Source organism: Gopherus evgoodei, chromosome 12 (genome assembly GCF_007399415.2).
Source record: "Gopherus evgoodei ecotype Sinaloan lineage chromosome 12, rGopEvg1_v1.p, whole genome shotgun sequence".
Lineage (NCBI taxonomy): Eukaryota > Metazoa > Chordata > Testudines > Testudinidae > Gopherus > Gopherus evgoodei.
This window is the reverse complement of record NC_044333.1, coordinates 23664355-23691277: the sequence shown is the minus strand read 5'-3', so window position 1 is coordinate 23691277 and position 26923 is coordinate 23664355. Positions and strand designations below refer to the sequence as shown.

Below are 26923 nucleotides of genomic sequence, written 5' to 3'. Positions count from 1 at the left end.
CAGGGTATACCTCGTCAATTTACTCCCTCCCCCTACCATGTGAAAGAAAAAGCAAAGAAATCGTTTTTTGACTTTTTTCAATTTCACCCTATGTCTACTGAATGCTGGTGGTAGACGCGATGCAGCAACAGTGAAGAGCAGTATCCGCTCCTCTCCCCTCCCTGGTGGCAGATGGTACAATATGACTGCTATCCGTGGTCACCATCAGCCTGTGCTTGATAACTGCTGAATACCCCTGGCTGGCCTCAGGGGCACCTGGGTAAAAATAGGAACGATTCCTGGTCATTCCCAGTAGATGGGGCAGAACGGCTGGTAACCGTCCTCATCATAGCAACTGGGGGCTGAGCTCCATCAGCCCCTTCCCTTTCCTGTGTAAAGAAAAGATTCTGTACTGCCTGGACTATCATAGCAGCGGCATGCTGGGCTCCTCTCCCCCGCATCGCTTAATGTCCTGCCTGGACTGTCATAGCACCGGGAGGCTGCCTCTCCCTCATTTTATCTCACTAACAAGTCACTGTTTGTTATTCCTGCATTCTTTATAACTTCATGACACAAATGGGGGGAGACACTGTCACGGTAGCCCAGGAAGGTTGGGGGAGAAGGGAAGCAATGGGTGGGGTTGTTGCAGGGGCACCCCCTGTGAATGGCATGTAGCTCATCATTTCTGCGGGATCTGACACGGAGCGGCTGTGCTCTCTGATACACTGGTTCTCTAGTACACTTGCCCCATATTCTAGGCAGGACTGACTATTTTTAGAAACCATAAAGGAGGGATTGACTCGGGGAGTCATTCCCAGTTTTGCTTTTGTGCCCCCGGCCGATCTCAGCCAGGGGCACCCATGATAGCAGCAGACAGCACAGAAGGACAGATAACCGTCATCTCATTGCCAAATTACCCTGGCAGCAGATGGTACAGAACGACTCGTAACCATCTCTGCTATCATGCAAAAGCAAATGAATGCTGCTGTGTAGCGCTGGAGTATCGCCTCTGTCCGCGGCATCCAGTGCACATACGGTGACTGTAAAAAAAAAAAAAAAAAAAAGCTGAATGGGCTCCATGGTTGCCGTGCTATGGCCTCTGCCAGGGCAATCCAGGGAAAAAGGGCGCAAAATGATTGTCTGCTGTTGCTTTCCTGGAGGAAGGAATGACTGACGACATTTACCCAGAACCACCCGTGACAATCATTTTTGCCCCACCAGCCACTGGGCTCTCAACCCAGAATTCTAAGGGGCAGGGCAGATTGTGGGAACTATGGGATAGCAACGGAATAGCTACCCACAGTGCAACGCTCCGGAAATCGATGCTAGCCTCGGACCATGGACGCACACCGACGAATTAATGTGCTTACTGTGGCCACGTGCACTCGACTTTACACAATCTGTTTTATAAAACCGGTTTATGTAAAATCAGAATTATCCCGTAGTGTAAGCTAGGAGTTGGGGGAGTAACATGACGACACCCCTAGCCCAGGACCACCACACTCTCCCCATCCCATCCCTTCCCACCTTATCATGGGGAGGGCCAGAGGAGGATGTTCTGATGTGGCTGGAGCAGCTCTGGCAGGCTGGGCAGCATGGCCGCAGCCTGCTCCGGCGGGCCAGAGCAGGCAACGCGGACACAGCATGTTCCAGTGGGCTGGGCTGGGCCAGGTAATGCGGACACAGCATGTTCCAGTGGGCTGGGCTGGGCCAGGTAATGCAGCCACAGCATGCTCCAGCGGCGTGGCCACAGCCTGCTCTGGGGGGGCTGGGCCGAGCGGCACAGCTGCAGCTGCCAGCCCCCGAGCTGCAGCTGCTTCAGAGGCTCGGGGGAGAGCAGTGTGGCCAGAAGCAGAGAGACTCTGGCTCCGCCTCTTCCTTTCTGGCTGTGCTGCCTCTCCTTGCTCCCTCTGTTGGGGGAAGGGGCTGTGTCTCACCTCTCCTTCTCTATACCCGTGCATAAGCCGACCCTCTTCTCTGGTGCTTCCCCTTTTTACTAAAAAAATTCAACTTATGAACAAATATATATGGTAATATGTAATGAAATATAAAGAAAAACATTTTATAAAAGTTGTTAATGAGCTGAACAGGGATATAATCTTATACATCTTGTTTAATCTCTCTCATAGATGTGTCTAGACTCATTACATAGATGTAATCTACTAATTTTTTGAAAAATAAAAGTTTGAGGCATATTTCAACTGCCTTTGCATTACAAATTATTCCTGAGTTGCCTAGGTTTTACACTCCTAAAGTGAGCATATTTTCAAATGAAACTCATTTACACTTTAAATTAGAAAAAAAATGGCACAGTCTTGTAAAATAAACATTTTTTGTTTTACTTACCCCATTCCTAGTTGGCAGTGACTTGTAGCAGCTTCCTGATTGTAAAAATGTAAGAACTGGTGGAATATACAAAAGAGGATCATTTCCATGATGAGAAATGACAACTGAGTCACATCCACGAGCTATTGGTGGCCAACAGTAAGATTCCGTGAGATTAGGACCTAGAAATTTATTTCGGAGAAGTTCCTACAAAAAAAATGAAAAAAGTATTATGTCAAAAACATTGTGGGCATTTAAATGCTTAATTTTGAATGTATTCTTAAAAAAACAGATGTAAAGATTTGAAATATCTTGAAAGGAAGAAAGGAACAAATCCAACATGTATTTTTCTAAGGTCAACATATTTAACTTTTGTGGTGAAAGCTTGTTTCACTATAATTTTACCTCCACTTTTGGGTCACCTACTGCCCCCAATAATACACCAGCAGGATCCTTCAATCATGATTTCTTAGACTCACATATACGGTAACTATAATGTAACTAAAATGTCAGGCAAATAGATTACACATGATGGAATGACTGACATTTCTCTTCTAAACATGAGAAGGTATATGTACAATCTAGACGTGCTTCAAAATTTGAAAAAGAGGCTACTCACCCGATGCAATAACAGGTTCTTCGAGACGTGTCCTCTTATAGGTACTCGACTTGTGGGTGCGGCAGCACACCCTGCGCCTGGGATCAGAGATCTTCATCAGCAATGCCCACTGGACCACACATACACCATGCCATTCTTGCGCTATGAGCGGGGCATACATATAGCACGGTGCAGCCAGACTGCCCCCAATTCCTTCTCTGCCGTACAGAGTACATTTTCAGCTCCAACGCAGAGGGGAGGAGGGCAGGTAGTGGAACACTCATAGGGACACACTTCTCAAAAGAACCTCAGCTACTGCACAGGATGAGTAACCTTCTCTTCTTCTTCAAGTGATGTCCCTACAGGTGCTCCACTTGTAGGTGACTAGAAAGCAGTGCCCCAAATGGAAGACTAGGGCTTCAGAGCAACACTTACTGCCAATGAAAGGACAGTAGGTCCTAGGAGAGTGTCTGCTGTGGTATCATGTGTAATAGTGTAGGGATGGGCAAAAGTGTCTGTTGATGCCCATGTGACAGCTTTGCAAATGTCAGCAATGGAGACATTATTGAGAAAAGCTATTGAGGGGGATTGTGAATGTGTGAAATGTATTCTAATTGCAGTAGAAGGCTATTGTGGAGTTTGTAATATAAAATGTATACATTACGGGATCCACTTGGAAAGGCATTGTTTAGAGACAGACGTGCCTCTGGATCTTTTGGTGGTTGAGAGGAATAATCGTGGTGATTTTCAGAAAGGTTTAGTCCTGTCTAAATAGACTGCTAATGCTCATCTCAGGTCTAGGGTGTGTAGAGTTGCCTGCTGTTAGTTACTGTGAGGATTTAGGAAGAAGCAAGAAAGTGCATTGGTTGACTGAGATGGAAAGATGACGGAATCCTGGGTAAAAATCTTGGATGTGGGCATAAAAAATGGTTACTCACCTTCTTGTAACTCTTATTCTTTCAGATGCATTGCTCATGTCCATTCCAAACCCACCCGCCTTCCCCTCTATCAGAGTAACCATCAAGAAGGAACTGAGGAGGTGGTGAGTCGGCAGGGACCTATATTCACTGCCAGGAAGGCACCACTCCAGGAGGTTCCACGGCCACCCGACAGGTGCTGCTAGGGGAAAAACCTCCTAATGACTGTGTGCGTGTCATGTGGCCTTAGAAATTGAAGACATATTCTGGAAGTCACCATCTCTACTACAGCTGAGAAACTGAGTGGTAGAACGATTCTGGCTTGTATGGCATCCACTTGTGCGCTGATGAATTCCAGGTGTTGTACGAGCATTGAAGTGGACTTTTTTAGATTCACAAGGAGGCCTAGTTTCATAAACAGGTCCATTGTTATACAGACAGCTCAGAGAGCGTTGGTTTTGTATGGGTCCTGGAGGAGACTATCATCCAAATATGTAAAGATCATAATGCTTTGTTTTCTTAGATAGGCAGCGACTACTGCAAGAGAACACCAAAGGGACTGTTACTGTCCGAAAGACACTACCTTATATTGGTACTGGTCATCATCTATGATGAATCAGAGAAATCCCTTGTGGCTGGGGTGTACTGTCATATGAAAGAATGTGTCGGAGGCTGAAGGCCAAAAACCAGTCCCCCTGTTCCAGTGCTGGGATAATAGTGGAGAGGGTAACCATCTTGAAACATTGCAGTTTGACAAATTTCTTTAAATTGCCAAGGTCCATGATGGGCCATCAGCTACCGGATTTCTTCTGGATCTAAAAGTAATGGGAGTAGAAATCCTGTCTCCTATGTTTAAAAGGGAGTGGGTGTATGGTCCCAGTTGTAGATCATTTATTTCTCCCTGTAGAATGAGTTTGTGAGAGGGGTCCCTAAAGAGGGAAGGGGAAGAGGATGGTGGGGTGGGATAGATAGGAAGGGGATGGAGTATCCTTCCCTTGACTATTTCTAGAACCCACTTGTCCGAGGTGACTAGTCTCCATGATGGCAACACAGAGCTAGTCAAAACTGGTGTGATGCCAAAGATAGTTGGAATGAGTGGAAGAATGGGAGGCTTCTTGGGGTCTCAACCATAATTTCAAAATTGTTGCTTTGGTGGGGACCCGTGAGAGGCAGCCCTTTGATGAGTAGGATGTCTACGTTAGAAGTGAGGTCTTTGTTTTTTCAGCGCTGGATGTCATAGTGCTGTTAAGGTATATACTGCGGTGGTCAGGATTGCGGAGGGAGAGGATATTTGCCTGAGTATCTCTTTAGCGCTGACACGTAGATGCCGAGAGAGCACAGAGTGGCTCAGGAGTCTTCAAGGGAGTGCAGGGAATCGTCCGTGTGCATCAAGAAAAGTTTTTGGCCCTCAAAGGTTAAGTCTTCCACAGTGGTTTGTATCTCCTTAGGAAAGCCAAGATGCACATCTCATGACCACAGCAGTTGCGATGGAGTGGGTGGCGGTATCTGCAGAGTCTAACGAGGCTATAGGGCTGTATGGGCTAGGAGGTGTCCCTCGGATATTAGGGTCTGAAACTGCTCTTTCTTGGCCTTTGGAAGGTCACAACAAAGCTCCTCCAACTTGGAGTAGTTTAAGTAGCTGCATTTAGCCATCAGAGCCTTGTAGTTTGAAATTCAAAATTGGAGGGTGACTGATGAAATGCCTTGCATCCAAATATGTCTAAGTGTTTCCAATCTCTGTCTGAATGGTTAGAATGGGTTTGGTTTTGAGGTCTCTCTCTTGCATTGCATTGACCAGAGAATTTGGGTTGGGGCACAAGAATAGAAATTCTGCATCTTTCGCTGGAATGCAGCATTTTTTGTCAAAGTGTTTGCAAGTCAGAGGAATGGACGTCGGGGTCCACAAGAGCACTTTCGTGGAGTTGAGAAGAGCCTCACTGATCGATAGGGCAATCTTGGAAGAGGATGTGTGCAGAATATCAAGCAGCTTATGCTGCTGATCCTTGACTTCCTTCAAAGGAATCTGCAGGCAATCTGCAACCCTGTAGATTAACTCCTGAAAACGTATGAAGTCATCTGCAATTATAGGAGGTGGAAGCATGGTAGCCTCATGATGGGAAGAGGAAAATAAATGTAATGTTGGTGGAGCTTCCTCCTCCTGTCCCGTCTCCTCAGTTGGTACCAGCAGAGATTCAGCCCCTGGAGGGTGAGACATCGATGGAGAAGGAAGAAGTGTATGTCTCCAGCTTTGCTCCATGGGAGGTTTCCCGAACTGTGCCCTGTACATGGTCCCAGGGTCCCAATATAGCCACTGTGGGGGGGAGTGGAACATGTAGATGCATCCATGGTGGTCTGTACCAAGATTGTGGACCAGATGTAAATTGTGCATAGTGAGGATGAGGAGGTGGAACTTGTCTGATAGACAAGGATGTGATGGGACCCTCCTTTTCCTCCTTATCGCTGGTGAGGCAGGTGCCATCCTCAGGGGAGAAAAGAAGGAGTATCATGAGTCTGGAGGGAAGATTGGAAGAGGGAGGAGGTCATATCTGAGGATAGGTGATTCAGGAGTGTCAGATACCAGCGGCTCTTTAGGTACCTGAAGTCTTGTGGAGGGGAAAAAAAAAATCACTGGTGCTGGTCTACGACTTGGTGCCGAAGGAGGAGTGTGTTCCATTGAAGAGTCAGTAGATGGTGCAAGAGACTTGGCCAGCACTAATGACTTGGTGGGTACTAACAGTTTCAATGGTACTGAGGGCTTCATGAATGTCGAAAAGGATGCCAATAACAGCAATTTTACCAGTGCCATAGCTCCTGAAGCTGGCCTGTCTCAGTCTCCAGAGCTGAGACAGTGCAGAGGGCTGTAGGTCTGCCTGGTTAGGGTCTTTAGACCATTTCTTCATTCCAGTACAGAAAGTACTTGTACACGCCCTGGATCTATTTCAGAGGATGCTGAGGCAGCTGACCTTGCAAAGGATGGTGTTCTTCCAGACTGTGCCTCAAAGTGTGAGGAGGAAGCCCACTTCTTCTTGTCAGAGCAAGAAAGAGATGACTTCTCTTCGAGACACAGGGAATGAGGATCAGCAGACGACCTGGCAGAGTGTGAGGGCCTCACAGAAGCGCAGTCTGGGCCCAGGTCCAATGCAGGTCACAGTGATTTCTCCATGAGGAGAAATTTTAACCAAATGTCTCAGTCTTTTCTGGCTCTGGTTGTTATGCCATGGCATTGGGACTCTTTTGTGGGACAACAATTACACTGTGGGTTGCTGTCCATTCCCAAGAAAGCGGCCCCAGAGGGGCACATACCTCTTATATCCTCAGGCTCTGGGCATAAGGGTGAGGGAACAAAGCTTCCTGGCCTGGAAGGGTGGGAAAATGAAAACCTAAGCTACTGACACAGCTGTAAAGGTAAAGTTAAAACAAAAAACCTTTTTGTTTAGATTTAAGAAAGGAGAAGGAGAAGCAGCACTAACTACACTACAACTAACAGGTAAGGCACTAGCTACTGAGGGAACAGGAGAAGTGGACCCTGCTGTGGATTCCATCCCAGACCAAAGGCGGCAGAGAAGGAACTGAGGGCGGTCGGACTATACAGTGTTATATACATGTCCCACTTACAGCACAAGACGGGGAGGTGCACATGTGTGGTCCAACGGGCACTGCTGATGAAGATATTTAATCCCAGGCGCTGCCACACCTGCAAGCGTATCATTCATGGGGACCTGACTTGAAGAAACACTGCTCAGGAACCATTCTGAGGCCAGCTACCATCAATGAGATCCTTCTGATCAAATAAGCCAAAGTAAAATCAGTGAGGAGACTGACCTGCTATGAAAAATTCAACCAGCTCCATATACTTCTCTTGGATATAGTTGGTGTTGAATGAAATAATAAACTGGGTGTATTTAAAAGCTTTTGTCCACTCACAAAAAAACCAAACTGACCCTTAACACCCAGTCATTAAAGGATTTGTTGAGATAATATCCTCAATAATGGGATCTGAATCTCACCTGGACACATTTAAAATTACCCTGAAGTAATCAGTGGATGAAGTGAAAATGGAAGCTATGAAATGAAGGATCTCTGTGTTAAAAGTAGTAGCTAGGGCACTCAGGTAATAAAAGATTCCATCCTCTCCCATTCTAAATTCTGAGAAAAAGACACTACTGTCTTCAGCACCTTCCCCCATCCTCTTGTATGAGACACATATAGGTGAATACTCTTTTCCCATACAGAGGTTCCCAAAGAGCTAGGAAGTTCTCCCAGTTCATTGTCTGAGCAATTCTGTTTCTTCCACCTGTATCATAAAATAAGCTATCTCCAAGCTCCCGCCTCCACCTAGAGGCAGGGGCTGGAAATTTGAGAACAGAGTCTCAAAGACATATTACATTTTTTTTTTAAATGAACACACTTGCTGTTCACTCCTGCCCCTCTTTAAAAAAAATTGAGCCCTTTAATATTTGAGGACTGGGCTGGGGCATCAGAACCATCCTTTAACACATTCATGGTATCAAACAATAAATGTTAATATTACCTTTTTCAGATCTGCCAAAAGTGGTGTTGTTTCAAGAACTGAACATGGCTCTATTTTGTTGCTGAGAACAATTGGAGGTTGTTCTGTATTGATCTTTTGAAATTCCTGAAAGTACACACATCATTTAGAAAACACTAACAAAAAAATATGTACTAAAAAGTTTTTATTTCCTATGCTACCCCACTAAAGTGGCCAAAGAGTACATTTTAAGGAAAGGAATTACGAGTAAGAAAAGCTACTTGCCAGTTTAAGTGCTTCTGCCTATTCCCACTAGTATAACTCACCAAAGAAAGTGGGACTCTGCATACTTTTTTCATGTGCTCAGACTTAAATGTTCTGCTGAATAGTTGCATTATCCCAACAGGCATTTCATTTCTATATGGTTTCAAAGCTGAGAGATGATAATGGCATGCATAATGAAAATGGGAATGTGCAGAGGCAATTTTTGATAATCCTATATATTTTTTTAATAATTTGCCAAAAATCAGCACACCTTTTTAAAACCTTGCATGTCGGTGACCTTGCATGATTGTTTTTGTTAGATTATGGACTAAAAAAAACACAACACTTGTCAACATATTAAAAAACTAGGCTAACAAACTAAGTCTCCCTGTTTGTTTTCCTACTGAAAATGAAGATTTCTTCCTCTTTTAACTGGAAATATCTCATTTTCTTCTCCCATCCACTACACAGATTCTGGATGCTCTTACAGGAATAACAACATCTGGGCACAAATCTGACAGAGCAGTTAATGGACAGCCCCCATGCTGTCCATTCAAATACAACTGTCACTAATAGCCTAGGGGTCTGTACTTTTAAAAATACTTTATTTAAGATGACACTCTAGGGTACAGATCAACTTCCTCTCCCACTTTGGAAAGGGATTTACAAGAACTCTGACACAAAGTTTTACCATATAGTCTCCAGGTAAGCACCATGAATTCTTTGCTGAAAACTTCCTAAAGTAACAATCCTTAGTCATTAAAAGTTGATATCAAATAGAAAAAACTCTAAAAATTCAGTATATTTTAGAATGATGAACTAAGATTAATTTTTAAAACAAACTTTGGCTAAAAATTATGCTCTTTGGAATATATATAAAATGTCTCCACATGTAATTTTTTTCCAGATATAAAAGAACCAAAAAAGCATACGTGAATTCCAGAAGTTGCTCCCATAAATCTACCTGAATTACATCTACCTAGAGCAAATCTACACAATTATAAAAGGTTATCACATTTCAATTACACAGAAAACAGTATGAATGCCAGGATAAATGCTAACAATTAGAGTTCTGAATATGAGGGCACGATTATATACATCTAGTCTAATGATAAAGCCATTCTTGTGTCCCATTGAACTTTTTATAAGAAAGTATTTAATATATTTTAAAATAGGACTCATTTGAGAACAAACAATGTACAATTACAAGGCCATAAAGAGCTTAGTAGTGAAGTTTATACAATAAAGATATGAAGTTAAGTTTTACAAGTACCTGCTGTTCATAATGAATATTATCAGTTTTCAAAGGATCAGGATTCAAAAACTGCAGGAGCCTGAAAAAGCGTTCAAGTATTAAATCCAACACTTACAAAACAGTGATGTCCTTTTCCAAACACCATCACAACCAGTTTTTAACTTCACTTAAAATTATTATATATACACACACATTAGTATGCTGTGAAATATTTCAAATGTCTAGCATGTATGCAAAGACTTTAAATTCCCTTTAAAGAGCTGCAGAAATTCACAAGAAAACAAATTGTTGTTACTAATAAATCAAGATGTTCAGAATTTAATACTTACTTTTGACCTATAACAATCAGTTAAGGGAACCATCACTCAAATCTCAATAGCTAATTTCTCAGGATACAGAGAACTAAATCAAACTTCATCTAAGAAAAAGGGGTTTTGAAATTTCAAAAAGGGAAATAATCGACCGAGTCTGGCTTCAACTGCCAAATTCACTCATTTAGTTTTCTTTTCATGCACTTGCTATGTATTTAAAAGGAATAAGGGGGGAAATATACTTCACAGAGCCACTTTTTTCATTGTGTTCTTTATCTCCTATAGTTGTTTTTTAATTATATTTTCATGTAAGGCACTAGAATAAAAGTTATTGCATGAATTTACAGAGGTATACAAAAACCCTTTGTTACAAAAGACTGAAAATTCAGCTAATAAATGAGAAATGGCAATATTTGCACTTAGTTGATGTTTGACTAGCTAAACTGCATCTAATTCTCGCTGTTTAAATGTAACCACTAGTTTTACTCCAAATATGAACCACCACCAACAACAAATCCCCCAAAAAGCTGAGTTCTCTTTTAATGGCCTCAAAACATTGGCTGAAAACACTTTGGGATTTGTATTATTGTTACATATAAAAACTGTTAATTAAAAAAAAAAGACAAGAATATTTGAATCATACCTGTTTACCTGCACATTAGGCTGTGCAGAAATATTTATATTTTCTTTAAAAGAGAAACCCACAGTTGCTCTGACAGCCTAATAAAACAAGACAAAAAATAGATACATATGTTGTCACTGCCCTGAGGAAAAGCGTATTAGAAAAATCATTATTCCATGTGAAAAATTACGCATGATAAGATTGGTTTTGTTTCTAATGCAAGACCACAACCACTTCCAGCTAAAAAAAACAAAAAACAATTAACCAATAACGGCCACAGTAAGACAAGACAAAGTTAATTTCACATTTTTGAAAGACTAGAACAGACAATAGATTAAGAAAAGCAACAGAAATAGATAATTTTTGTTTCAGAATTAAGAAAAGATGCAAATAGATTAATAATTCACACCAACATTATCAGAACACTGAAGATATATTAAAAAGTTAGACATTCAGACTATAGCAGTTTAAAAAGCTTAAACACCAAACAATCTAGAAATTAACCAGTTATCATACCATCACCAATCTTAAAAGGACATACTCACCCAAAGTATACGTGGCTTCACAAAACGGGATGCCTATCCTCAAATCCCCTGAGTATTTTTGTGGCTTTAAAATCAATTTATCCTATTTTAAAGTATTTTCCCATGATACTGTATGAAAGATCCACACAAAAGAACAAGGGAAACAGACTGACTATATAAAGAAACAGTAAAATTGATTACATATGAAGTGCTGTAATATGCTACCTCTCAGGGTAGCAAGTAGAAGTTTTTCTGACAGAATAAATTAGCGCCCTTTTAACTCTGTTCCTTACCCGATTGCAATTTCACATCAAATTTTCAAATGTGAGCTACAACTTCATGGCTGCACATGCACAGGGAAACAGACTGCGTATGTACATACAAACAGAAGTTCAAGTGACATAGTCTATGAGCCTAGAGACCCCTCTCTTGACAAGTGTAAAACTGCTGAAGATTCAAGCAAGCCAGCCCTCCAAGAACTCTGATTTGGGGAAAATTTGAATGTTGGTTTGAGATACAATTATTCAAGCTACTATTATATATAAAGTATTAGGTGCTGCAATCTTCACTGTGTTACATTACAAATCATTCAGTATTTTCATTATAATGGAATGGAGAGTATGCTTATAAAATTTGCAGATGACACCAAGCTGCAAGAGGTTGACAACACTTTGGAGGGTAGGATTAGAATTCAAAACAACCTTGACAAATTGGAGAAAGGCTCTGGATTCAACAAGAGGAAATTCAATAAAGACAAGTGCAAAGTATTCCACGTAAGAAGGGAAAATCAAATGCATAACTACAAAATGGAAAATAACTGGTTAGGCAATAGTATTACTGAAAAGGATCTAGGTGTTACAGTGGATCACAAATTGAATATGAGTCAACAATGTGATGCACCTGCAAAAAATACTAATATTCCGGAGGGTATTAACAAAAGTTATGTAAGACCAAGGAGGTAAACTGTCCTGCCCTACTCAGGGCTGGAAAGGCTTCAGCTGGAAAACTGTGTATAATTCTGGGTGCCACACTTTAGGAAAGCTATGGACAAATTGGAGAGAGTCCAGAGGACAGTTATAAAATGGTAAGAGGTTTAGAATACCTGACCTATAAGGAAATATTAAAAATACTAGGCATGTATTATACTAAAAGGGTGTCATCAGGAGGAGGGAGAAAACTTGTTCACCTTAGTCTCTAATGATAGAACAAGAAGCAATGAGCTTAAACTGCAGCAAGGGAGATTTAGATTGGACATTAGGAAAAAGTTCTTAACTGTCAGGGTGGTTAAACACTGGAATAAATTGCCTAGCGAGGTTGTGAATCTCCATCTCTGGAGATATTTAAAAGTAGGTTAGATAAATGTCTATCAGGGATGGTCTAGACAGTATTTGGTCCTGCCATGAGGGCAGGGGACTGGACTCTATGAGCTCTCGAGGTCCCTTCCAGTCCTAGAGTCTATGAATCTATGTCTACTCTTGAGAAAAGAAGACTGAGAAGGGCCTGATAACTATCTTCAGATATGTTAAGGGAAGCTACAAAGGGGACAGTGATCACTTGTTCTCCATGTCCATTGAAAGTAGTATAAGTGTTAATGGGTTCAATCTGCAGCAAAGTAGATTTTTGTTAGATATTAGGAAAAAATGTCTAACTATAGCAGTAGTTAAACTCTGGAATAGGCTTCCAAGGGAGTTTGTGGAATCCCCACCATTGGAGGCTTTTTAAAAACAGGTTGGACTAACACCTCCCAGGGATGGTCTCAGTTTACTTGGTGCTGTCAACAGAGCAAAGGACTAGACTTGACCTCTCTAGGTCCTTTACAGACCTACATTTCTATGATTTTATGTAATTTATCTGGCACAGTTTTAATTTAGTACTAATATAAGCAACTGCAGAGGAAATAAATGAACTTTACATTAAAGGGCACTTCTGAACATCAACACATTTTATGCAAATTTTAATTTCAAGTTATTTTTGAAAGATGGTATGCAATACTTACAGACTCAGTTTTTCCATTAAAAGCAGGTGCAGCAATTTTTCTGCATGTCTTTTCAAGAAAATAACTAGAAGCATCATCACCTAGAGGACGCATATGATTATACTTTACAACCACAACTACAACTACTATAATAGCTCTCAAAAATAGATTTTTGTTTTTATTATTAAAAATCACCATATGTATATGAAACCATACATGGTATATAACAGAGCTATAAAGAAACTCAAAAAGCAAAATTTCCAATTTAATTGTATAAAATCTTATAGACATTTAGCTACTTTTATGAAGAGTGTGCATACTTCTAAAGCTTGTATAGTATCCACAGGGCACTGCATGCACTTTTGAAAATTTTGGACCACCATGTATATACACTGCAATAAAAAACCTGTGGCTGGCCCATGCCAGATTACTTGGGCTCGTGGGGCTCAAGCTAAGGGGCTGTATAACTGCAGTGTAGACATCCAGGGTTGGGCTACAGCCTGAGCTTTAGGATCCTCCTACCTCCCAGAGTCCTACAGCCTGGGCTCCATTACAGGTCCAAATCTCTTCACTGCAATTAAACTGCCCCTTAGCCTGAGCCCCATGACCCGAAGTCAGCTGGCACGGGCCAGCTGCGGGTTTTTAACTGCAGTGTAGATATACTCTAGAGCAGGGGTCTGCAATCTTCGGCATGTGACCCATCAGAGTAATCTGCTGGTAGGCTGCAAGACATTTTATTTACGTTGACCGTCGCAGGCATGGCTCCCTGCAGCTCCCAGTGGCCGCGGTTTGTTGTTCCCGGCCAATGGAAGTTGCTGGAAGCAGTGGCCTGCATGTCCCTGAGGCCTGTGCTACTTCCTGCAGTTCCCATTGGCCGGGAAGAGCGAACCGCAGCCAATGGGAGCTGCAGGGGGCCATGCCTGCAGATGGTCAACATAAACAAACTGTCTCACAGCCCGCCAGCAGATTATTCTGATGGGCCATGTGCCGAAGGTTGCTGACCCCTGCTCTAGAGGGTCTGATATTTACAGAGCTGAGCTTCCACAGCTCCTCTTCACTTAAATTGCCAATAGTAATATTGACAGTATAAATACTTGAACACATTAACCTTTATTTTAAAAATATTACAAAATTCTAAAGTTATTTAGCTACTACTAGTAGTGAACAATTTCAGTGCAATCAATGGTTAGGTGCAATCAAGACTAGCAGAGCTGAAGCAGAAATCAACATTGCAACTGCGAATAAGAGATGAGGTAGGACATAAAAATGGCCACACTGGCTCAGACCAATGGTACATCTAGCCCAATATCCTATCTTCTGTCAGTGCCTGGTACCAGATGCTTTACAGGGAATGAAGAGAACAAGGTAATTTATCGAGTGATGCATCCCCTGTCATCCAGGCCCAGTTTCTGGCAACAACAGGTCACAAAGGGCCTTAAAAGTGAAGACAAGAAGGTTTGGGCAGAAATCTGAGAGTGATGAAGAGTTGCAAGAAACAGAAGCACAGGATAGGATTATAGAACAGTTTGATGGTTTCAGGAGAGCAGAGAGAAGAATGAACAAACTTATGATATAATTCAGCAAGGTACCAGGACTTCCTCCTCCAAAGATAATCAGTGAAACTAGTAACGAAGACAAGGGGAGAGACAGCAAAAGCTGGAAACTGGTAAGGCAAACAGAGAAATGGGAGAGAAAGAAAAAGCTCAAGTTGGAAGAACAGGTACTGTTAAGCCACTTATCCAAGGATTTTTTGCTATGTAAACTTTGTGCATTATCAAGCTTCCATATTTTTTAAGCAGATGGCCCTGCATGTATTTCATATAACATTCTACTACTTGTGCTCCTGAAGATTCCACAGTGTCTTTGGACTGTGAACACATATAGCCTAAAAAAAGACCTGAACACCTCACATTATACTAGAAATACAAAGTGCCCATTTCCTGATCTCGGGAACAAGATCCAGCCAACTTTTAAACCTAGAGGACTGCTACTATTTCACTAGAATTAACAAGGGGACTGAGTTGTGTTCAGGTGAAAAGAATGGTTTTTGGAATAGAAATTATGTCAACCAGTGCAACCAACACACAAGTTATGACAATATAGTGCAGAGTTAACATCCCATTCCATTTTTGGAAACTATATTGGGCTTCAGAAGGAGTAGAGTATACACTGTACTCACTTGTTTCAAGATTATTGTTAACCTTCCCCTGCATTAACACTGGCCAAAGAGCAAGTGCAGGACTGATCACTTTCTCTGGAGAAGACTTCAGACTTAATGAGGACCATGGCTTTTGACTTTTGGTAGAATTAACTGTGTTTTCTTTGGTCATCACATAACGAGCAAAGTTCTTTGCAACGAGATCATCATTAACACATACCTACAAAACAACACATTTCCTAAACATGAAGTACAAAAAGGTAATCAATTGAAAATTCACAATGTATATTTGGAATAGAGTTAATGATTTGCATGCCACAGCATAGCAATGAAAATGAGCAAAGGTCTATTTGTGGACATTTTCAGCAGAATATCCTTTTAACAGCAAAACAAAAAGGGAAATTAATTTCTAGTAGTTAGCATGTTGGCATTTTTGAGTGCAGTTCTACTCTGAAAATTAACTTTGCAAAAACATTATGGGGTTCGTGCTTACTGTCACTCACTAAATTCTGCAGCAAATGTGCTCAGTCAACATACAATGGTTTTCTTCTGTGAGCCCTGAAAGCTCATTGTGACTGGAAAGTCAAGCTGATTTCTTTCCTTCGCATACATCACTAATAGCAATGGCAGGACAAACTGTCTGTGCAACCCTGTTGTCTTCAAAAGTCATCACTAGTTACTACCACAGCCTCTATTGGCTTCAATGATATTGCTCAGGCATAACTAATTGGAAATTAGCAAGCAATTACACTGAATCGTCTGCTTCAGAGATAAAATGTGATATTTATTACGTATTTTGATGTACTGAATTCAAATGTGACAATTAAAACAACTGATTGGCTACTGTTTCTAAGATATTTAAGTTTTTACATTTTATGTCTATGTATATTGTGTAGATAGTAAAGTTTTAATCATAAATTGTAAACCTAGGTCTTTTCATGTTGTCATGGTATAATTCCTCACTCTGAACCTTAGCGTCCAAGAGATGGGGTACCAGCATGAATTCCTCTAAGCTCAATTACCAGCTTAGTACTTGTAGCGCTGCCACCAACCAGGAATTCCAGTGCCTGGTACACTCTGGTCCCCCCAAAACCTTGCCTGGGGACCCCTAAGACCCAGACCCTCTCGATCTTAACACAAGGAAAGTAAACCCTTTCCCCCACCGTTGCCTCTCCCAGGCTTCCCCTCCCTGGGTTACCCTGGAAGATCACTGTGATTCAAACCCCTGTAATCTTAAAACAGAGAGGAAAATGCACCTTCCCCCCTCCTTCTCTCTTCCCCTCCCAGATTCTCCCTGAGAGAGACAGTAATCCTAACACAGAGAGAAATTAGCCTCTCCCTCCCCCTTCCCTCCTTTCTCCCCACCAATTCCCTGGTGAATCCAGACCCCGTCCCCTGGGGTCTCACACCAGAATAAAAAAACAATCAGGTTCTTAAACAAGAAAAGCTTTTAATTAAAGAAAGAAAAAACAGTAAAAATTATCTTTGTAAATTTAAAATGGAATAGGTACAGGGTCTTTCAGCTATAGACACTGGGAATCAGGGCTGGCTTTAGGAAGTGTGGAGCCCAATTCGAACATTTTCGGCGGGGCCCTGGCAGGGATGACTTAAAAAAAAAAGTGGAAAAAAAAGCCTCTCATTTCTTTCATGTATTATTTACTTTCCATAACTATATAAATAAAATTGTATATTATGTACATTGCATCATATATGCTGTTGATTGGTTATTAATGACTGCTGTTTCACGTGTGGGTCCCAGTTTCTCCCTGTCCACCTCATTGAAGCCAGTGTGCAGGGTTACTGTCCTGGAACTGCAGGGCAGCAGTGGACATGGGGCTGGCTGGAGGCAGGGCAAGGGGTGCGGGGCTGGTTGGAAATAGGAGGTGTGTGGGGCGGGCTGGCTTCAGGCAGAGCCGCGGGGGGATGCAGCAGGGGTTGGCAGGGCTGGAGACAGAGGCAGAGACTGGCTGGCTTTAAGCAGGGGGGTGCAGCAGGGGTTGGCTGGAGACAGGGCAGGGTGTGCAGGGCTGGTGCGGGCAGCAGTGTGTGGGGGGCTGGCTGGCTTTGGGCAGGGCCACGGGTGTGTGGCAGGGGTTGACTGGAGACACGGCAGGGGGTTTGACAGGGACTGGCTGTGGGCACGGGGTGCAGAGCTGGCTGCAGGCAGGGGGAGCGGGGCTGGTATGGGCAAGGCAGAGGGTGCAGCACAGGCAGCTGGAGCCCCAGCCCTTTAAATAGCCCCAAAGCTCCCTGCAATCCCAGGGCTTTGGGGGCTATTTAAAGGGCCCGGGGCTCCCCAGCTTCTACCCTGCCCTGGACCTTTTAAATAGCCGCGGGAGCCCTGGAGAATGCATGGCGGTGGTGGGGCTCTGGCAGCTATTTAAAGGACTGGGGTGGCAGAGGCAGGTAGCTGGAGCCCTGACCCTTTAAATAGCCCCCAGAGCCCCTCACTACCCCAGGGCTCTGGAGGCTATCTAAAAGCACGGAGCTCCAGCCGGGAGAGCAGGGCCGTGGGGCTTGCTGCGCTCCGGCCAGGGCCCCAGCCGGGGCCACAGGGCTTGCCGCGCTCCCACCTGTGCTTCGCTCAAGGGAGTGGGACCACGGAAGACCCCTGAGCAGATCGCAGCCAGGAACCAGGGGTAAGTTTAAAAAAAAATGTCTAAGGTGCGGGGCCCTCTTAAGCGTGGGGGCCCGATTCCTGGGAATCGGGCGAATCGGCCTAAAGCCAGCCCTGCTGGGAATACCCTCTCAGCCTCAGTATACAAGTACAAATTAAAATCCTTTCAGCAAATACACATTTGAACTCCTTCCAACAAAATACACATTTGCAAATAAAGAAAACAACCATAAGCCTAACTCGCTTTATCTACCTAGTACTCACTATTCTGAACTTATAAGAGCCTGTATCCGAGAGATTGGAGAGAAACCTGGTTGCACGTCTGATCCCTCTCAGCCCCCAGAGTGAACAACAACCAAATTCCAACAGCACACACACAAACTTCCCTCCCTTAAGATTTGAAAGTATGCTGTCCTCTGACTGGTCTTCTGGTCAGGTGACAGCCAGGCTCACTGTTCTTGTTAACCCTTTCCAGGCAAAAGAGATATGAAGCACTTTTGTTCTCTTAACTCTTACTTATCTGTTTATGACACATGTGTTTATGGTGCTTTACATGATAATATTTCACCTGTCCTGTTTATGTAACACTTTAAAAATCAGCAAAAGGGTTATATAAATAAAATTTATTATGAAACAAAAGGCAAAAAACTATTATGTACATAGTTTAGTCCTATTCAGTGTCTACTCGGCGCTTCTTGGCTTGTCTCTTGTATTCATTAAATGGAGCATCTCTTGTCACTGTCCAGCAATAGTCTGCAAGCATTGATGGCTCCATTTGCCCTGATAGCCTGCCAGGAGATTCCACTGCTGTAGTCTGGAGCCCAACAGCTCTGCCTTACTCTTGGGTAGTTCCAAATCCCTGACAAGGTCATTCAGTTCACCTTGTGTTATGAGGTGTGGTTCAGAGGAGGATGGGAGAAAATGTGGGTCCTGTGACATTGATGGTTCAGGACCAGAAGTTTCATCCTCTTCCTCGTCTGACTCAAGTGAGAATGATTCTGGTGCATCAGGAAGCGGCAGTCCTGCTCCGTGGGGTACTGGGCGTATAGCTGATGGAATGTTTGGATAATGCACTGTCCACTTTTTCTTCTTTGACACATCTTTCCCAACTGGAGGCACCATGCAGAAGTAACAATTGCTGGTATGATCTGTTGGTTCTCTCCAAATCATTGGCAGTGCAAAAGGCATAGATTTCCTTTTCCTGTTCAACCACTGGCGAAGATTTGTTGCACAAGTGTTGCAGCATATGTGTGGGGCCCACCTCTTGTCCTGAACTCCAATTTTGCAGCCAAAATAAAGGTGATAGGCTCTCTTAACCAGAGTGGTTATACTGCGCTTTTGTGATGCAAAAGTCACTTCACCACAAACATAGCAGAAGTTATCTGCACTGTTCACACAAGTACAAGGCATCTCTGCTCACTTTGGCTAAACAGAAATGTGTCCCTTTGCAAAATCAAACACTGACAAATAAGAGAGCACCACACTGTATGATTTCTAGAGCTGATATGGGGCGATTTGTTCAGCAGAGTGATGTAAGCTTCGTTATGATTGCATCATCCATGACTTCTAGGAATAACATGATGCAATTCATATCATGTATGATGCAATACCAGCTTCAGATTGCATCATTCATTGTTTTGCCTAAAAAGCAAGTACTGTCCAAACCCAGTCATAGATTTATTCATAGATCCAGTCAAAGATGTATTTTAGTCATTTCTGGTTTAAATTGAGATCCCTTCCCTTTATAACTCACTTATCCTCCGCCATTCCCAAGTCAAGGGTCGTATATACTGACCCAATAGCATATCTTGAAAACTACAGCCAACCAACAATTTTCAGCATCGTTTTCGTTCTCAGTGACCCAGAATTAGTATAGTTGGACTACATTTATTTCAGAAGCATTTTGGCTGTAGAGCAGTGTTATTTGAAAGTGCATAAGAGGGAACGTAATCCAGCTCATTCATTCATCTTTACCTTGGTAACCAAAATAGTAAAAATATATTTTAGTCACTAATATAAGCAAATATTATGATGAATACATGCAAGAATATGCATACTAAGGAGAATCTGCCAAAAACCAACTCACCTCTCTTGTCACATAGAGGGTTACTGTTGCAAAGCAGTGGATTTAAGTTAAGCCACAAACTTGCAATAGTTTTAACAGGTTAGCAGTCTAAAGTAAATGAAAACAGACAGCATGGAAAGTACTTAAGGCCAACATTTTCCAACATGGGTACATAATTCAGATACTAACATTCATATTTAGACACCTAAACAGCAGCAGACTGATTCTCTCAGTTACTGAGCGCTCCAATTCCCATTGAAGTTAATGAGAGAAGTATTCTCAGCTAGGTAAACTCTACTCTGAGCATATGTTCTTGGTTGTTCTTGGGAAAATTTTTTAAGAAGCTGGAGTTTCAGGTAGTTTATTGAGTAGCACAATAGTAATGAATAGAATTTTGGATTCCTTTTAAATTGCTCTCCTTGAACAGCCCAATGTCCACACTAAAAAAATCATGCACTCCCATTATAAATGAAAAAGCATGATTTAAAAAAAACAGCACTAAAGACAGCACAAAAGACACCTAAAAAAGAGGTTAATTTCTAAATAACGGGCAAACAGTCAGAAAGCCAAAGTTTTATTTCAGAAGAACCTGTTTGGCCTCCCAAAAAGACATAACATTGAAACACTTTGTGTATATCAATCACACATTTACAATTTTCTCTCCTGCAGTCTGTTTCAGCAGTAGCCCCATGAACTATCAAGCCAGGTCAGAAACTATGCATTTTGATTCATAAAGAGGCAGATGTTCATTTGAACATCTATCTAAAAGTTCAGTATTCCCTTCCCCACCCTACACACACAAAACCACAAAGGGGCTACATGTTCAAAACTATTCCATGTAAAACTAAGTGTTTTTCCCCAGTTAGCCATTTCTGACATAACTGATAAACAGTTTACCTTGATATAACACTGTCCTCGGGAGCCAAAAAATCTTACCGCGTTATAGGTGAAACCGCGTTAAATCGAACTTGCTTTGAACCACCAGAGTGCGCAGTCCCACCCCCCCAGAGCACTGCTTTACTGCATTATATCCGAATTCGTGTTACATCAGGTGGCATTATATCGGGGTAGAGGTGTATTTCTTACAGTTCTGAAAAATGTACTTCATTCACTCTCCTACAAACCAAAAATAGCTGAAGGATTTTTGCACTGGAACAAAGAATAAAAAAGTTTTCAGGGAGCTATGAGCACCAGGGACTTACAATAAAAGCCCCATTAAATCCCTGACTTTCGCTTTTACAATAACTGACAGAAGTTATTACTGTACCTCATCCAGAATTAAAAACACTTGATTCTCAATAAACTGATCACATACTAATGTGACCACAGCGACTTGCAAAATACTGTATGAGCATAGATCTGCAGATGGACAGATTTGTAAGTGTGAGATACTTTACCTTTTCATCTTTTATTGTTACGTAAAGATAAACATCAAAATTGTCATCTTCTATAGCACATAACTTCGCCTCAATCTGGGTGGTTCCTAAGTGTAATAAAACAGAAGCACCAAAACACATTAAAGGAGGAAAAATGTTCAATACGTAACTAATTCCCCATCATAGATTTCTTCCAATGTTTTCATTGCTTCTTTCTATACTAGGATTAAAGCAATTTTATTAAGACGTATACATAGGTGTATTTAAAGACAAAGGACTGCCATATCGTAGCAGAGTCAAAAACTTCAGTTGTTACCTAACTGCAGCCATGTTTTTGCAACATATTAATTGGTTTCATACTAGTTTTGTAACTAAATCTAAATTAGAAACATGTCCATGTATCCAAATAAAATAACTGATGGATTACAATCTGTACTATAAAGTTTGGAACAAAGAAGTTTTAGTTCCTCAAGGCATCTCTATTATACGCACAACTATCTTCCCACAAGGATGCTACTGCACGTAATTTATTTCCTTTCAGAGCCTGAATAACTTCAGAGTGGCCTTCGCCCAGTACTGTATATCAACTGTAACTAATCCATTATTTATACTAGGGCTGTCAACCAGTTAAAAATAATCGATCGCGATTAATCATGCAATTAAAAATATTAATCGCACTGTTAAAGAATAGAATATCATTTATTTAAATATTTTTGATGTTTTCCACATTTTCAAATATATTGATTTCAATTACAACATAGAATACAAAGTGTACAGTGCTAACTTTATATTATTTTATTACAAATATTTGCATAGTAAAAAACAAAAATTTTTTTCAATTCACCTAATACAAATAATGGAGTGCAATCTCTTTATCATGAAAGTTGCACTTACAAATGTAGAATTATGTACAAAACAACAACTGCTTTCAAAAATAAAATATAAAATTTTAGAGCCTGCATGTCCACTCAGTCCAACTTCTTGTTCAGCCAATTGCTCAGACAAACAAGTTTGTTTACATTTGCAGGAGATAATGCTGCCCACTTCTTGTTTACAACGTTACCTAAAAGTGACACCAGGTGTTTGCATGGCACAGTTGTAGTTGGCATTGCCAGATATTTACGTGCCAAATGTGCTAAAGATTTATATGTCCTTTCATGCTTCAACCACCATCCCAGGGGACATGGAAGCATGAAGGGGCATATGAATGTTTAGCTTGTCTGGCACGTAAATTCCTTGCAATGCCAGCTACAAAAGTGCCATGTAAACACCTGGTCTCACTGTCAGGTGACACTGTAAATAAGAAGTAAGCAGCAGTATCTCCTCTAAATGTAAACAAACTTGTTTGTCTTAGCAATTGGCTGAACAAGAAGTTGGACTGAGTGGACTTGCAGTGAAAGTTCTACATTGTTTTGGGTTTTTTGAGTGCAGTTATGTAACAAAAAAAATCTATATTTGTTTTTTAAGTTGCACTTTCATGATAAAGATATTGCATTATGGTACTTGTATGAGGTGAATTGAAAAACCACTATTTCTTTATCATTTTTACAATGTGAATATTTGTAATAATAAATAATAATATAAAGTGAGCACTTCACACTTTGTATTCTGTGTTGTAATTGAAATCAATATATTTGAAAATGAAGAAAAGCATCCAAAACTATTTAATAAATTTCAATTGGTATTCTGTTTAACAGCGCGATTAAAAGTGTGATTAATCACGACTCATTTTTTTATGATTTTTTTGCGTTAATTGTGCGAGTTAACTGCGATTAAATCGATAACCCTAATTTATACTAGTAGATATCAAAATCTCCACTGATAGGCATTTATTATTGCCTTTTTCTAGCACATCAATTACTAGGTTTGTATTATTTCCAGTGACAGACTGGGGATATGTCTGTGTCACACTGTGAACACCATTTTGGATTGTAACCTTCACTGCAACCTTCACTTTGCATTGTAATCTCCAAATTGAGTCATCACATGACACCAAGGTGGTGCAGAAAATCAGACTAATCCTGACACAGTCAGCCTAGTTTGGTCAATGTGTGCTCATGCTACAGTGTGGGACACCCTAACAGAGGGGTAACAAGAGAACTGTTAAGGGCCATTAACTCTGTCTCTCAACTACCAGCCTATCCATGAGTTCAATAAAAGGGCTACAGCCCCTCAGCCAGGAGCACATGGGAAAGTTTAAAAAGACAGCTGCATTGCTAAGAAAGAGGTCGCCCACCATGCTATACAAAGGGAAGACTAACAGGGCTGCAAGACCTAAGGACATAGACCAGACTTCAGGACTCTCAGTAGGGATGAGATGAGACTGGGGGACTACATTCACGACTGTCTTAATTTTCCAGAGATCTGTAACTCATGTGCTTTGTTAAGAGTAAAGTGTGCGTATTAAGAACTTGCTTTGCTAAACGTGTGTTTCTTGCCTTCCTGTCACGTTGTCCCTGAAGGGATTAACCGAGAAACCAGAGTTCCGATAGCCAGTTGGACTCTAGGGATATGCACCTAAATGTCTGGGAGCTCAGGAGGGCTGCGGCACTGGTTCTGGGGTCTAAGGCAGCCAGACTATCAGAAGGGGGTTGAAATGGGCATTTCACCCAAGGCCCCTAGAGCTAGGAACAGCAACCAATCACTAACCAGACCCAGCAGAGCTTAGAAGCATTCAGGGCACAGGATTCAGGTCCTTTTAAAACAGATTGATGCCCAACTAGAGAGTTAGACTGGACAAGATTGTAACACTGGACAAGATTGAACGCAGCTGTTCGTTTTGATTTCTCTGTGTCATTTCCACAACATTCTTTACCTTTCAGAAGGTTTTGAAAGTACTGAATAGCAGCACTGTCCCATCTCTTTGCAGGTCTAGAAAGATATAAACAAGATCAATTATCTCACTGTAGCATAAAAAACAGGTGATTTTTCAAGCAACGCTATTTTATGCGGTAGTACGCTTGAATGAAATTATGAAATATATTTTAATAGCTAAATCAATTACAGCATACTACCAGGGATGGCAGTGGAAGCACCATCACAGGAAAAAACAAAGAACAGATTAGATACAATATAAAAGGAATACTTTAAGAAGTTTACTACACTGCGCATGAGTTCCGTCTAGTTGATCACAGCTACATTTTCCAGCTCTGCCATCAAGAGGAATTGCACATTACTGATTTAGAATTGCTGAACACAATTCTGTCCATTGATTGTATATTAGTAAAAGACAAAACATGTTGATCTACACCCTCAAAGAAAGTGAAGTAAAGTTAGTCTCCAAAAAACAGAACAGGCAATTAAATTGTAAGAGCACATTAATTACTTTTAATTAAATAAACATGTGAAACAATGTTTAACAGGTGTGACAAAAGTCTCCTACAGAGTCTACAATTTAATGCAACACGAATCCTTGTTAAAATATTTAAGAGCTTAAAAAAATAAAAAAGCACACCATTTAATAGCTCCTTATTTAAGTTGTGAATGCCTTATCATCTCCTACCTCCTATACAGATGGCCCATTATAACACCTGATACACATATAATGTAACTTAAGTTACATATATTCCCACTTCCAAACCAAACCAAACAGAATACTACCAAACAAACCACTTGGGTCAGCCGTGTGTTAGTACTTTACATGGAGTTGGTTTCCTGCTGTTGATCATTGCTAAGCAAGGACCTTAACCTGTGCTATTTCAGTCATTCAAAGCTTTAGGCACATGATCACGTCCAAGGCCACTAGGAACTGAAGTGTTTTTACTACTCAAGAACAAGTTCTCTCACAAAGGAATCCTATCCAGTCCTTTGCAACCGAAAAAAATATGCACAAGTGGTACAGACATATAGCAATGCCAAAATCCAACAGCAATCCCCAAAGACCCTACTAAGGAGGAAAAGAACTATCAAAAGGTAGATTATAAAAATTAAATTTCTTCTTTTTTTCACAATTAAGCTGTGCATTTAAGTAGAAAACATATTATTAATTTTGCATACAGTACACTGTATTTCACTCAAGCCATACTTACACTATTTCTGCAGCGTCTTCACAGAAATCTATATGCAACGTGACTGGCTTTGTGCAGTACAGTCTAAACTTTTTCGCTCTATATGGGAGTTGCATAAATGCTTCCACTGCAACCCGAATGCTTAACAGTGAAAAAAAGTTTTAAACATAATTAGATGTAGCAACCTGATACAAAACTCAATGCACTACACATTCTAGGGCACAAGCAGCGCTCCCATGTCCCACTCCACTGCAGTTGGTAACACAGTGTTAAGAAACCAATTGGCAGTTGAAAAAGCAGGAAATCTTGTTTTCTTCTTCCAGTCTAAGTATAATAACTGTATGTGAGAGGATAAGATCTTAGTTCTAAAATCTTGAAGGGACACAGTGACCAAAAATAATCAGCTCAGTTTACAAACCTACAAATAATACTTCCTTTGATTAATAATAAGTTAGGTTTAAATGCAAAACATGTTTTGGTAAATTTTTTTCTTCTGTATCCAGCACATTTATGGTAGCTTTATTCATTAAAAAAATTAAATGTTTTTGTGCATTTTAATTAAATTTCCTTCCAAATAGAGCTTGACATACAAATAAAAAAGTTATGTCAGGGACTCTAACCCTGACGGCAAAGTTCGTTGTCTGACCGCAAGAGAGACAGGCAACACCAGCAAGGTCCGATCAAAAGCTCTTTATTGACAAGTGCACGCATCAATAGAGAGCAGCTCGTCTCCCGAGAGAACCAGCCCCCTCTTACATCTTAGTATAAGCCTATATAGACAGTTCCATCGCGTCATAAATTATTCACTGGAGCAACCCACCCCCTTCTTCTAACAACTAGAAACTAGACACCTTTAGTATACATGCATGCCTAAAGTTAGAAATGTAGGGGAGTTAAAAACAAAGAAAGAACAAAACCAGGGAGTGAAAACAAGGAGGCTGGGAAACTAGGGCTCTTATCAGTTCTTCGAAGGAGCTGCCCGAACACAGCACATCTGGTACTATGCCAGGAATGCAGCTTCTCTTTTATCTCACTTTTTCCCAGCGCTTGTGAGACATGCTGCTGCTTCTCAGTGTTTTCCACTCAGGGATTACCCACAAACCTCTGTTAGCCTGACTTTGGTCAGGTTGGCATACCTGGTTTTGTCTGCTATAGCTTTATTCAGGCCTAACAGTTATCTAGTAAATAGGAAATGCATCATTCACCATTTTCTAACATAATGAAGTAAAAATTAAGAATCTGAATAAATGTAAATTAAAGTTATATAATTGCTCAAATAAATGTGTATACATGTAGCGTATCCATCTAGTTAGGAAAAAGAAGCACCAAATTTAGTATAAAGACTATATTTAGTTGCAAATCCATATGTTTTAATGGTTACCAATCAAGGAGAATCAGTTTTTCTTTAGGAAATAACTAAAAAGTCCAAATGCAAAACATA

General features: G+C 41.1%; 1 protein-coding gene across 1 annotated transcript in view; it reads right to left on the bottom strand.

Annotated features, from left to right (window-relative positions):
• Window positions 1-26923, bottom strand: part of TDRD12 (tudor domain containing 12) — a 156027-nt gene that overhangs the window by 117938 nt on the left and 11166 nt on the right. Inside the window, exons 6-14 of the mRNA XM_030581899.1 lie at window positions 25504-25623; window positions 24291-24346; window positions 21497-21582; window positions 15439-15637; window positions 13281-13360; window positions 10782-10858; window positions 9846-9906; window positions 8351-8455; window positions 2326-2511 (exon numbers count right to left, since the gene is read on the bottom strand). Coding sequence (XP_030437759.1) covers window positions 2326-2511; window positions 8351-8455; window positions 9846-9906; window positions 10782-10858; window positions 13281-13360; window positions 15439-15637; window positions 21497-21582; window positions 24291-24346; window positions 25504-25623 — 970 coding nt within the window. The remainder of the gene's footprint in view (window positions 1-2325; window positions 2512-8350; window positions 8456-9845; window positions 9907-10781; window positions 10859-13280; window positions 13361-15438; window positions 15638-21496; window positions 21583-24290; window positions 24347-25503; window positions 25624-26923) is intronic.